Source organism: Mus caroli, chromosome 7, assembly GCF_900094665.2.
Source record: "Mus caroli chromosome 7, CAROLI_EIJ_v1.1, whole genome shotgun sequence".
In the NCBI taxonomy this organism is placed as follows: domain Eukaryota; kingdom Metazoa; phylum Chordata; class Mammalia; order Rodentia; family Muridae; genus Mus; species Mus caroli.
In genome coordinates, this window is record NC_034576.1 from 105,947,746 (window position 1) to 105,961,350 (window position 13,605).

A 13,605-nucleotide genomic window follows, 5' to 3' on the forward strand; every position below is an offset into this window, starting at 1 on the left:
ATTTTTTCATAGACTTTCATAAATTTAGTGTGAATTGCTCCAAGTACCTATTCATCAGAAGATTATTTAATTAAATGTGTGATAATTAAGTTAGGTATCTTTAATTTATATATGTTAAAACTGGAAAACAGAATTAATCAAATTTTCTAAGTAGAAAATGGACATCAGGTACTGATAGCCAGATCACATTACTGATTTATATTAAGCCTTTGTTAGAATGTTTATTGAAAACAATGTACATAATCTAATAAATGTGCTTTCATATATAGAGAGAAGTAGAATTCATTTTTGCCTTTAAATTGTTAGGCCATAATCAAGTGATCAAAGGGCTTCTGTAATTTCTGGCACATCAAATCATATGTGTTAAAATCAGCATGGAACTCTTTCAGCATTTCTCCCACCTTAATTTCCCCAATTACCAAATGAAAACAACAGAGGAAAAAGCTTTTTACAAATGTTAGTTTACATAACTGATACTGATGATTCTTTGGACCACAGTCCATTCACTAGTGATTCTGTGTAGAAAGAATTCAAAGCCCCAGTTTATTTTCATTCATAATGTAAAAATGAGGTCTATACTTAAATAATAAAGTCCACATAAACGGAAGATACAACATAGTTACCCAATGATATTTTATAATTTTTTCTTTTATGAGCAACCTGATATGAATAGGTGAAAATAAATCTTCTTTGGAAGATATTGGGGTCAGTGTTTATATGTGAAAGGACTGAAGAAAAATTCTAAATATTTTTCAAAATACACTGATTAATAAAAAAAATCATAATTAAAGAGAGGAAGAGAATTTGATAAATAATTGGATCTCCTCCCCATCAAAATAAATGTTCATTATATTCAAAGATTTTTTCAAGAAACTTTATATTCAACCTGATTCAAACTAATGCAACTCTTAGATTTTCACAAAATTTCAGTCAGTAAAATATTTTCCTAACATTCTTGTACACTTAGAACAGTTCAATTATTTAGCACTGTGTTCTAATAAACCTTCACTAGTATTTTAAAACAATGGTATAAATAATCAATTTGTACAACTTACCATATGTACAAGCATTGAAGTGAAAACTTCCAATATTTTCTCAGCAGCCAAGCACATGTTTCTGATGGCAAACTTTATGCCAGCTGGAAGTCTTCTGAATCTCTGTGTGAACAGCAACGGCTTGGGCTCACACAACTGACATGCCTTGGAGCTAACACACAAGCTGAATGCAACTTAACTGGAAGGGACAACTTGTTCCTCAAGCACCCAAGACACCAGAGCCTCAGAAGACCACAGCAGCTCTAAGTTCCTGCTTCCAGTTTCTGCAGAAGAAATTTCAGGTGAGAAACAACACCTATCTCCCTCCATAGAGAGACATAATAAATCAGAATAAAAATATCTCTGATTATGTGAGTGTTGTACACAATGACCTGAGTCTTGTGCTTCCTGCTTTCCTTTAGAGAGCAGTGGGCTGAAGTACCTCCAGTGGAACCTGAGACTCGTTTAATCAGAACCGAAGTCCATACTAACCCCCGAGCATTTTCCTGCAGTGAACCACCTAAGTGTTGTTTCATGACTTTTATAGGGCAGCACAAAAAGTTTCAATAATATCCATATATTCTTGACAGTCAAAACTATTGCTTATTTGTGACAATTTATGTTTCCTACATGAAAACTCTGATCATAGGTGATCCATATTTAGTTTCTTAAAAATAAGGCATTTCACAGTAAAGAATTAAATGTTAGCCCTAATGGGAGGAGCTACCTGGGATGTCTTCCTGAGGTATGGCCGATACTTCCACTTTAAAAACAGGTAGGACTGGATGAGTCACAGTGCTTTTATCCTATAAACTTTGTCTCAAAGATTCTCTTGTAGATTGCCTCTTGTCTACAACAGGTAGTCTAACCTAATATTGGTGAAAAACAAAATAATCTACAGCCAGATCACAAATACCACTGAAATTGCCAATGGTTACTCAAAGTCTACATGGAGACATTGTGAGGTGAGGTCTTTGTTCTCCATAAGGCCTGACTTTCTTTTCACTTTCATTGAAACTGGCTCAATAGAACATGTTTAATTCACTTCCTAATGTTCTAAGGAAAAACAATAAAATCGTATTTTAGAATCACAATAACCACAAAAGAAGCAAAAACTGTTCAATATCTTGAAATAAGGACTAATTCTAAGATGATTAAACATCCTTACACAGTTTCCCTTGAGAACAGATGACAACAAGCCTTTGTTCTGACTACCATGACAAGCATCATAGACCTTTGATGACCAACTAAACAAAGAGCTACTGGAGAGCCTGAAATTTGTTAAAAACACACTGAGGTTGAATGCTACTCTGACAGAGAGTGAGCTCAATGAAAGACTTGGATATCTTCACCTCTATCCTACATTCTATTTTTCCAGATCTCATGCTCAGTGGTGAGAAGACAAAATGCTGAGCTCCATGAACACCAATAATGTGACATATCTGAACCCTGGAACTGTAATATTGATTGGAATTCCTGGACTAGAGCATGTGCAGTTTTGGATTGCATTTCCATTCTTTACAGTGTGTCTGGTGGCTCTTTGGGGAAATATCATTTTATTAATCATCATCCCAGCTGAGCGTAGCTTGCACCAACCCATGTACATCTTCCTGGCTGTGCTGGCAGCTACAGACATAGGACTTTGTGCAGCTATTGCCCCCAAAATGTTGGCCATATTTTGGTTCAGGGCTTATTCCATGGCCTTTGATGCCTGCCTAGCCCAGCTCTTTTTCATCCATACCCTGCAGGGCATCGAGTCTGGCATTCTGTTGGCAATGGCTTTTGATCGATACATTGCAATCTGTGATCCTCTGAGGCACACATCTATTCTTACACCTTCAATTCTTGGTCGGATGATAGTGGTGGTGGTAATTCGAGCAGTAGTGCTTGTAGGCCTGTTACCTATTCTAATAAAAAGACTGCACCATTTTCGGTCCATTCAAATTGCCCACTCTTACTGTGAACACATGGCTGTGGTGAAGCTTGCAGCAGATGATGTGCAGATCAATAAGATATGNGGTCTCTTTGTGGGGTTTAGCGTTCTGGGATTTGACATGGTTTTTATCATCATATCGTATGCCCTGATTTTCCAAGCTGTTTTTCGCCTTAAACAGAAGGAGGCACGACTCAAAGCCTTTAACACCTGCACAGCTCATATTTTTGTTTTTCTAGAGTTTTATATTCTTGCCTTTTTCTCCTTTTTCAGTCACCGTNTTGGNCATGTTGTTCCCTCCACTCACATTCTTCTGTCAACCATCTATCTCCTCTTGCCTCCTGCTCTCAACCCTATTGTCTATGGAGTGAAAAACATGGTCATTCGAAAGCGGGTGGCNCAGATCTTTCTTCTAGATCATAGATGTCAGTAGTGATCTGCCAAACAGTTATTGACTTACAAAAAAGCTATTGCCTTGTATAAATAGGTAAGGTTTGTGCTCTGTGCTCATGGTAGGGGTTTCCTACCCTCCTCATGGACCATGAAGGGATTCAATTCCACAATTATAGATGGACTGAAATTCAAATAAGCAATTAATAGAGAAATATATAGAGAAAGACATCTCTCTTTGCAAAATAAACTACTGACAAAAAGAAATGTAGCTATAAACTATACTTTACATGTATTATTATATGACTTTATAACATATTTTGAATAAATATGTGGTATCAAAAATCAATAATGTAAATATACTTAATATACATCCTGGAGGATATAAGTTTTAATACATTTCTCTAGGTGGATTCTTGTCCTATTCTACAGATGAGAATGTGTGCCTAGTACTGTTAATTAAATAAAAAAATCTTAATTTTTGGGTGCTTATGTCCAGATTAATTACAGCTGTCTTTCTAAATGTGCTGTGTCAAAAATGACTTCTAAATATTTAAACACACAGAGAGACATAGATGCACACACACAAATACACACACACACATGCATGCATCCATACACACACACACACACACACACACACACACACACACACACATTCCCTACTTTCAGTCTCAATCATAGAAGCTCTTTTTTGTAATGATAGTGAATGTAGAAACCATGGGTGCTTATAGCCCAGAATAAGTGAAGCTTGAGAGCTCATTCTTGAAGAAAACACTCATGTTACCTCTGTAAGACACAGGGGATAAGATATCAAGGAGGAGGGAGTACAAAACATACGTAGGAAAAAGGGCTGCAAAGTGTCATCTTTGTGAATGGCATAGCCATTTCAGTTATTAACCAAAGCAGCTGTGCTGACCTACACAGTGCTGACACAAGTCTGTCATCAATGGGAGAGGAAAACATATGCTACTCTCTCTTCTTGCTGAATGCTATGCCCACTCCAGTGAAGTCTGCCTGTTGAGGTCAAAAGGCCTGGAGGCAGTCATGATGCAAAGAGTTTCAAGGAAACTCAGCCTTCTGGAACCTTGGCATTCTCATAGCCCATATACTCAAACCCTATCCCAGTGTTAGTATAGTGTATGCTCTCTTTCAGTATTGTTTTATTATAAGTGGCTTTAAAGATTGAATTCTGGCACAGGTAAGCCTCCACCAGTGTTCCAAAGTCCTAGAAAATACTTGAAGCCAATGAGCTAGGAATTCAGTAAGAAAGTTACCTAACATTCAAATTCACTCTAGTAGAGATGGTGAAATTAATTAGGCATTACAAAAAAAATGGAGCTAGAATAGCTTAGGGCAAATCTACTTAGGACAGTAGCTGAGTCTCACCCAAACAGGGGAATACACAATGGCCTAGTGAATAGGTGGGTTAACCATGAAAGAGTTAGGGAATTCCCCTGGCACAGGTTTCTTCACTTGGCCCAAGGGAACAGCATAATCAGGCATTTACTTAGACCTCCCTGGTGGTGGGCTTAACAATAGACTAGCATTACACCTGGCTCCTTTCTTAGTGGTAAACAGTGGCCCGGTCCTGTCATCTTTTGATGTATATATTCCTTTTGTTTTGTGTAACTATAACTCAGTGGATGTGTTCGCCTGGTTTTTCTTGTTTTTCTTCTGTATAAAAAAGTTTGGTGTTCATTTGGACGACACACTCAGATTGACACACGCAGATTCAACACATTCTCTCATGTCACATCTGTTTGTCACCCCCATTCCCGCTGACTCTGCCCATCTGTCTGAGACTCTGATTCACACGGATTGAGGAGGGCCCATTGAGCCCCCCCTCCCCCCGCCCCCAGTCTGTGGCAGCTTAATTGTTGTCTATTTACAGATTCTGGGGAAGGGAGAGTCATTGTTATCACCTATATACTCCAGGTGAGTCCACCAAGTTGTAGTGGTTATTTATAAACCCATTGCCTTTGCAAACCTCAGTACATCACATATAAAATAAAGACATAAATGTAGGAAAGGTTTTTGTAGGAAAGAGAGCTGCTGGCAGGAGATGACAAAGTAATCAGAATGCATTATATACATGTATGAAGTTTTCAAGGAATGAATGTAATGACTAATAGTTCCAAACCACTCTCATAAAAACATCTAAAGTTTTTATTACTCATTTTATTTTATTTTTTTACATTTCATATGATATCCCCCTTCCCAGTTACCCCTCCATAAATCTCCATTCCCTGTTTCCCCCTAGCCCTTGTCTCTATGAAGGTGCTTCTCTACTCTTTCACCCACTCCTGCCTCACTGCTTTAGCATTTCCTTACATTGGGATATCAAGCCTCCACAGGACCAAAGGCCTCCCCTCCCATTGATTTCAGATGAGGCTATCTCCTGTTACATATGTATCTGGAGACATGGATTCATCCATGTATACTCTTTGGTTCATGGTTTATTCTCTGGGAGCTCTGGGTGGTCTGGTTAGTTGATACTGTTCTTCCCTATGGGGTTGCAATCCCCTTTAGCTTGTTCAGTCCTTCCCTTAGCTCTTCCATTGGATTATATTAAAACTTTGTTTACTATTTTCATGTCTTTTCAATAAACTACATGGAGTTACAGCTAAAACAATAAGACAACTGATTAAGATTAAGGGCATACAAATTGTGAAGGAAGAAGTCAAAGTATCATTATTAGCAGATGATATCATAGTACACATAAGTGACCACAAAAATTCTACTGGGATCCCCTATAACTGATAAACACTTTCAGCAATGCGTATGGATACATGATAAACTATAAAGCAAACAAACAAAACTAAACTAAAAGAACACACCAAGACTTTAAAATGTGTGGATCTTCTCTATGTAAATGACAAATAGATTGTGAAAGAAATCAGGAAAACAATGTCTTTCACAAATTATATAAAATAGTTTTGGTATATCCCTAACCAGACAATTGAATGACTTGTATGACAAAAACTTGAATTCACTGAAGAAAGAAATTGAAGAAGATATCAGAAGATGGAAAACCCTCCCATGCTCTTAGATCAGTAGAATTAGCATAGTATAAATGGCTATTCTACAAAAAGCCATCTATAGAGTAAATGCAATGCCCATCAAAATTCCAGTATAATTCTTTACAGGCTTGGAAAGCACAATACTCAATTTCACATTAAAAGCAAAACTAAACAAAAATCAGGATAATTAAAACAATCCTGAATAATGAAGAACTTCTGGATGTATCACCATCCCTTATTTCAAGCTGTACTACAAAGCTGTGGTAACAAAATCCATATAACATGGTATTGGCATAAAGGCAGACAGGATGATCAATAGAATCAAACTGAAGACCCAGAGATAAATACACACACTTATGAACACTTGCTTTTTGATAAAGAAACCAGAAATACACAACAGAAAGAAGAAAGCATCTTTAACAAATGTTGGTGGTCTACTTGCATGTCTGTGTGTAGAAGAATGCAAATTAATCCATATCTTTCACCCTGCACAAAACTTGTTTAGACCATGTTTAGCAAAGACCTCAACATAAAACAGGACACACTGAACCTGATAGAAGAGAAAATGCTGGATATCCTTGAATGCATTGGGACAGGAGAAAACTTCCTAAAAAGAACACCAATGGGACCAGCACTAAGTTCCACAATTAATAAGTGAAGCCTCATGAAACTGAAAAGGGTCACTTGAAATGACATTGTCAGTAGGACAAAATAGCAGCCTACATAATGGGAAGAGATTTTCACCAAATCTGGCAAAGGGCTTTATCAACAAATCAAGAAACTAGACATTGACAAACCAAATAATACAATTAAAAATGGGACAGAGATCTACCAACATAAATTTTTCTAACAGGAATCTCAAATGGCTTAGAACAGTTAAACAACTTTTCAACATCCTTAATTATCAGGGAAAAGCAAATCAAAGCTAGTTTGATATTCCATTTACACCTGCCAGAACGGCCAAGATAAAAAACTAAGTAACAGTTCATGCGGCTGAGGATGTGCAACAAGGGGAAATACTTTTCTATTGCTGATAGGAGTGCAAACTTGTTCAAACACCATGGAAATCTATATGGTGGTTCCTCAGAAATATGAAAATGTATCTACTTTAAGACCAAGTTATACCACTCTCGGACATATAAGAAGCCATCCATTCTACCACTAAGATACTTGCTCAACTATGTTAATAGCAGCTTTATTCATAATAGCCAAACTCGAAAAACCTAGATGTCCCTCAATCAAAGAATAAATAGAGAAAATGTGGTATATTTACACAATGGAGAATTACTTGGTGTGCCCTTCCCCCAGCCTTGTGCAGGCTGCTCAGACCTGATTTGTCACAGCTAGCTAGCCCACCTAGGGTGGAGTCTTCCAACCTAGGTAAAGTCTATTGTCCTGCCACATCTGCAGCTTTCCTCCAAGACACCATTACTTGCTGAGAGACTGAACCTGTTTTGACACTATCCTGACAATGCAGAGATCCTGACAAAGCAAGAGATCCTGGCATGGTGGGGAGTGGGGTCCCCCCCCACCTTTATAAGCTTGGACTCATAAGTAAACATTGGCCTTGATCAGAAAGGTTTGTCTTGGCTTTCCCATCCAAAACCCCATCTTTACTTTCAGGAACCCAGTAACCTGTGGCTGCAGGTGGCTACAACTTGGTTTTTAGAAAAATATATATATACCATGGAACTTGCAGGCAAATGAATGGAACTAGAAAAAAGTCATCCTGAGCAAGGCATGCCATATTCAGAAAGACAAACATGATATGCACCCACTTATAAGTGGATATTAGCTGTTAAAGATAATCTTTCTATAGTTTAGACACTCAGAGAGAGGCAAAGTAACAAGGAGTCCTCTAAGGGGGACATATGTATCTCCCTGGAAAGGGGGATTAGAATAGATTTGTGGGTGGACTGGGGGAGGGTAGAGATGAGAACAGGGGAGATCAGGTAGGGGGAAGAGGAAGAGATGGAGAGAATCCTGAGAGAGACTACTGGAATATGGGGTGGGCTGTATTTAGGGGGCTATGTGGACAGCTAGTGCATTGGAAACTTTCTGGAACCTATGGAGATGACCCTAGTGAGGACTGCTAGTAATGGAAGATAAGGAACTTACAGTGGTTATCTTTGCTAACCAGTCAAGGCTCCCAGTGGTGGGACTGACATGAAACCAGACACAAAACCTTTTACCCACAACCTTTCCTATCTGCAAGATGTGCTGGGGCAATGGTGGCTCAGAGCTTGTTGGAGTGGTCAACCAATGTGTGGTGTAACTTGAGATTAACGACACTAGAGTAAGCACAAGACTGACAATGCACAGCTGGCCAGGAACTGAAATTTGGATGGTCCAGGGACCTGGTGTAGAACTAAATATGATGGACAAACAAACAAACATGCAAACAAACCACAATATGATTCCTAATGATATTCTGATATACTCATAGATTGGTACTTAGCCCAATCTTCATCAGAGAGGCTTTCTCCTGCAGCTGATGGGAACAGATGCAGTGACTCACAGCCAACCATTTGGCAGAGCTCAGGAGGAACCGTGTAAGAAGGGGAGGAATGATCCTAGGAGCTACTTTCTAAAGGGAAATGGAGAAGCAGTGGATTTGGGGGAGTGAAGAGGCAGAATGGGACTGAGAGGGGTGGGGGAAGGGGAAGCTGTGGTTAGGATACATTTTATGAGAGAAGAATAAAAACAAGGCAAAACGCCTTTCAAATAGTCCAACTTATCATCTTTCAATGCAAAGTCAGTACATTGAAAAATTATTTAATGAATTTGCAAACATTTAAACAATTCAAGGCAGATTCCTTGCCAAAATATTAGGTGATTTCACTATTGGTGGAGAATAATAGAAATTCTTCCTAATTCTGGGAACAATTGAAAGGCATTTGACTTCTATCATTATCACTGTGTGTGTTTTAAAATTGCTATAATAAAATAAATAGGCAAGGATGTAAAAAGTAAAAAGGAAATAAAATGATTTCTAAATCTCCTTTGTTCTTGAAACTTCCAAGTGCTATAGTATTTTCAAATAAATTTAGTAATATAGTAGTTGTCAAAGGTATACGACTGACTGCTCTGGTGACATATTTTCCATGATAAGTAGTGTTTTCTTTCATTTTGCAATAAAATTGACCATAGTTCACAGGTTGGGCAAAACAATAATGAATCTTTTATTTTCCTATTCTAGAAGTTCCTTATGTCTCAGGTTTGTTCCAAATTGTTTCAGGTCTATCAGGTTATAGCACTGGCCTACTGCTTCCTTTAAAAAAAAAAAACCTTGTAATTTAGAGACAGCTTTCCAAGAGGTAGATTACTCTATTCAGGATGTGCAACATCAAGTAATGAGAATCCTTCCTCTACTAACTAGACATGGATATCAGAAATGCACTGGCCTTCCTCCAGGGAACAGATCAAAACATCGACCTGGGATCAGCTCAGTTCTAAGAAAATCCAAGAAAAGAAGAGGCGGGAAGCAGATGATGCAAGGTGGTGAGCTATTAATTCCTTCCCAAATCTAAACTGCATCAGAGAAGATCTATTTAAACTGGCTGTTTTTCTATCTGGGTGAGTTTCTTCTTCATGTATTAAGACCTCCATATAGCTAAGCATTTCTGTGTGCAGCAATCTTTAAAAGGAAAAAAAAAAAGTAAACCTGAGAGTATCAGATGATCTCATCTCAAGTGTTTTAAGAGTGGATACTCCTCTAGAATGAGCCAGTTTTCTTTCTTGGACACAGGATTTCTTTTCTTAATAGTATGTAACATGGATCAGATATCTAAAGAGACCAGCTGGGGTTGCTCCTGAAACTCACAGAATCAGTGAAATTATGCCATGCATTTTCACTTATATAATCTCTAGAAGATGAACATTTGCAAAAGAATCTTTAGGAGTGGAAGAACTAGAAGGTGGCTTCTGTATCATTGTTTTAGTTGCATGTGAGGAAGACATACTGTGAGGAAGACATTAGTAGCAAGAACAAGGTGAGAATAAGTTTATCAAAGTATCTCAATCAAATTTTTGCATAATATTGGCATACTAAAATTAAAATGCAAAGAGATAGTCTGTGCTTTGGAAATCTGTGTGTGTGCTTTCTCTCTCCCTCTCCATGCCATTCCCCTCTCTCTCTGTATACAAATAGGTATATACTTTGGAAAGAACAACTGAAAGTATAAGAGAGAATCAAGACCCCACTTTCCTTAGCTCATTATCTAATCCTGCTTTCTGAGCAGTTACAGCTCACATCTCATCCCTGAAGTTCATATTATCTGGGAAATTTATGTTGCTCAAAACAAAGGCTTTTTTACTGATACACAAAATAAAATTATAAATACATATATAAATAATATTATATATTTGTATGTTCATACTATATAGAAGAAACCGAATATGATTTCTGCGTCTTATGAGATGTGTTCTATTAAATATGATCCCTGAATTACTATGTATCATGGTGAGACCAAAACTAATTTTGTCTTGTGTCCTTAGATCATCAATCAGCATTTAGATAATTATCTCACATGGAATTTCTTTGTGCAGCTCCTTTATATTTTGCCACAACATGTGCCCTATTTATAAAACATTTACAGCTTTGTGTATGATTACTTTTAAGTATTTTCCACTTCTATTGCCAAGTTCATTTTAAATAGGTATCTGAATAACTATGATGCAAAATTTCCCAATATTTTAATCAACATCTCTATTTTCTTGGTCATATTCTCATGGTTTCTGTGGGTAGAGAAGCTCATGTGAAAAGATTTCTACTTTTTATCAACTGCTGAAATATTTTATATTATATGAAATAGAAGAAACTAAGTTCACATATATTAATGTGCTAGGTATTATGAAGTATATATTCTTTTCATATAGTTTTTAACATGGCAGCCTCTCACTTCTTTAAAATAAATTTTTTAAAAAAAATTTCTCTCAATACTATCCTCCCTGTTCAATGATTATATTTATATATGATTAATATTAGAGAAAGTAGAATGAAAATTATATATAACTTTATGTTCATAGACTTACTAGTGAAAAAATTAAAAGACAAAAGAGTAGATTTGCAGGGTTTAAGTTTTAATTCTTTGCCAAAGGGATAGCGAATTATCAAATTTTTTTTAAAAAAGAAAAATTTAAGCCATCCTTGTGTAAGAAAAGCTCATTAGTTTCAGAAATTATTTTATCTGCCAACTGGGAACAATAAAATAAGTAAAATAAAGTAAGTTGCATTGAACTCCACTATAAGCCTGAGAGGCCTGTGCTTTGCTGCATATGAAGTACATTAGTGCAATAAGCATGTTTAAAGACATTTAGCTAGAGGCTGTATAACATTCCAGGGTTGAGACTATCCTTTCTTAGCTTATGGTTCCTTTTTGCTTCATTAATATCTCTGTGTTTTAAACTCCACTGTTTTCTGATATTTGTGAGTACTTTTCTCTTCCTCCTCCTCTGGCTATAAGATGGATGATCTTTGTCACAGTGAAGTTTAACAGAATCTGGAAGGTATGCAGAGCTTAGAGATGGATATGGAAAGAGTCACATTTGCTTTCTTTGAGACCAGCTGGGGTGGCTCCTGAAACTCACAGAATCAGTGCAATTATGCCATGCATTTTCACTTATATAATCTCTAGAAGATGAACATTTGCAAAAGAATATCAAAGAGTATCTTATAAAGCTTAGTTGATGCTCAAAGATTTAAAGCCATGTGGTCGTACTTCATTCATATGTATAAGATTTCAAGAAGAAATGTGAGTGCTCTCCCCCTTCACACTTATCAGTTTTCTCTGATTTGGTGTCAGCATCAGCGGCGAGTAGAGGATTCATCAGCTCAATGGGCTATACCAACTTGTCATACCTGAACCCAGGGACAGTGATTCTGATTGGCATCCCTGGACTGGAGCATGTGCAGTTTTGGATTGGATTTCCCTTCTTTGTTGTATGCCTTGTGGCTTTGCTGGGGAACCTCTTCCTGCTAATCATTATCCCCACAGAACGCAGTCTACACCAACCCATGTACATTTTCTTGGCAGTACTGGCAGCTACTGACCTTGGTCTCTGCCTAGCCATTGCCCCTAAGATGTTGGCCATCTTCTGGTTTGGCTTGTGTTCCATGGCTTTTGATGCTTGCCTCACCCAGCTCTTCTTCATCCATGCCTTGCAAGGAATGGAATCTGGCGTTCTGCTTGCCATGGCCTTTGACCGATATGTTGCCATCTGCGATCCTCTGAGGCACACAGCCGTCCTTACACCTTTATTTTTACTTCGAATTGTTCTGGTGGTTGCAATTCGGGCAACTGTACTCGTTGGGATTTTACCCATTCTCCTCAAGCGACTGCAACGGTTCCACTCTGTTGTGATTGTTCATTCTTACTGTGAGCACATGGCTGTAGTCAAGCTGGCGGCAGAAGATGTCCGTATTAATAAATCATATGGGCTCTTTGTGGCTTTTGTAATTCTAGGTTTTGACATGATATTTGTTTTCATCTCCTACATTTTGATTTTCCGAGCTGTTTTTCGTCTTCCTCAGAAAGAGGCACGAAGCAAAGCATTCAACACTTGTACGGCTCATATTGTTGTCTTCCTGGAGTTTTATATCCTTGCCTTTTTTTCCTTTTTCAGTCACCGTTTTGGTCACGTATCACCGTATGTCCACATCTTATTGTCTACCATCTATCTACTTCTGCCCCCGGCCCTTAACCCCATTGTGTATGGTGTGAAGACCAAGGAGATCCGCAAATGGGTTGTCCAAATTTTTGTTCTGAAGTCTAATACTCAGTAAAGAACGTGAAAATATTGTGTCGGAATGAAACTAGAGAGTTGTCTGTTAAAACTGCTTGTACTATACATGACTATTTTCATTAATTTATTCATGAAGATCCATGAAAAGCCAGTCTATATTCTCAAGACAAAACCAGTCAGCGTGGGATAAACAGAGGTGAAAGATACAAATGTATCTCATATATTCCTTTGATCCCTCACCTTAGTTTTTATTTTCCGTTTTCTTTCTTTCTTGCATTCTTATATCTATTTTTTTCTTTCTTTCAACCCTGTTGTGCTTTCTGTAAAGCAAAAGGTAGGTATTTTTCCTGATGGTAAACAGTGACACCTATGCATATGTTCTATGACTCTAGAGGGAGATAAAAATATTGAGCAAATATAATGTAATGTATGAGGTTAAAGCAATATAATTTGGCTACACGTGGCACAACAACTAATCTAG

At 37.6% G+C, this 13,605-nt stretch overlaps 2 protein-coding genes across 2 annotated transcripts; both read left to right on the forward strand.

Moving 5' to 3' along the window:
- The first annotated feature begins 2,431 nt into the window (after positions 1-2,431).
- LOC110299150 (olfactory receptor 52A1-like) lies at positions 2,432-3,467 on the forward strand. Its single transcript, XM_021168776.1, has one exon. The coding sequence runs from the start codon at positions 2,441-2,443 to the stop codon at positions 3,398-3,400; it is 960 nt and encodes a 319-aa protein (XP_021024435.1). The 5' UTR covers positions 2,432-2,440; the 3' UTR covers positions 3,401-3,467.
- An 8,711-nt stretch (positions 3,468-12,178) lies between these two features.
- Positions 12,179-13,216, forward strand: LOC110299188 (olfactory receptor 52A1-like). Its single transcript, XM_021168821.1, has one exon. It carries the CDS (start codon positions 12,217-12,219, stop codon positions 13,162-13,164), a length of 948 nt encoding a protein of 315 aa, XP_021024480.1. The 5' UTR covers positions 12,179-12,216; the 3' UTR covers positions 13,165-13,216.
- Positions 13,217-13,605: the final 389 nt, after the last annotated feature.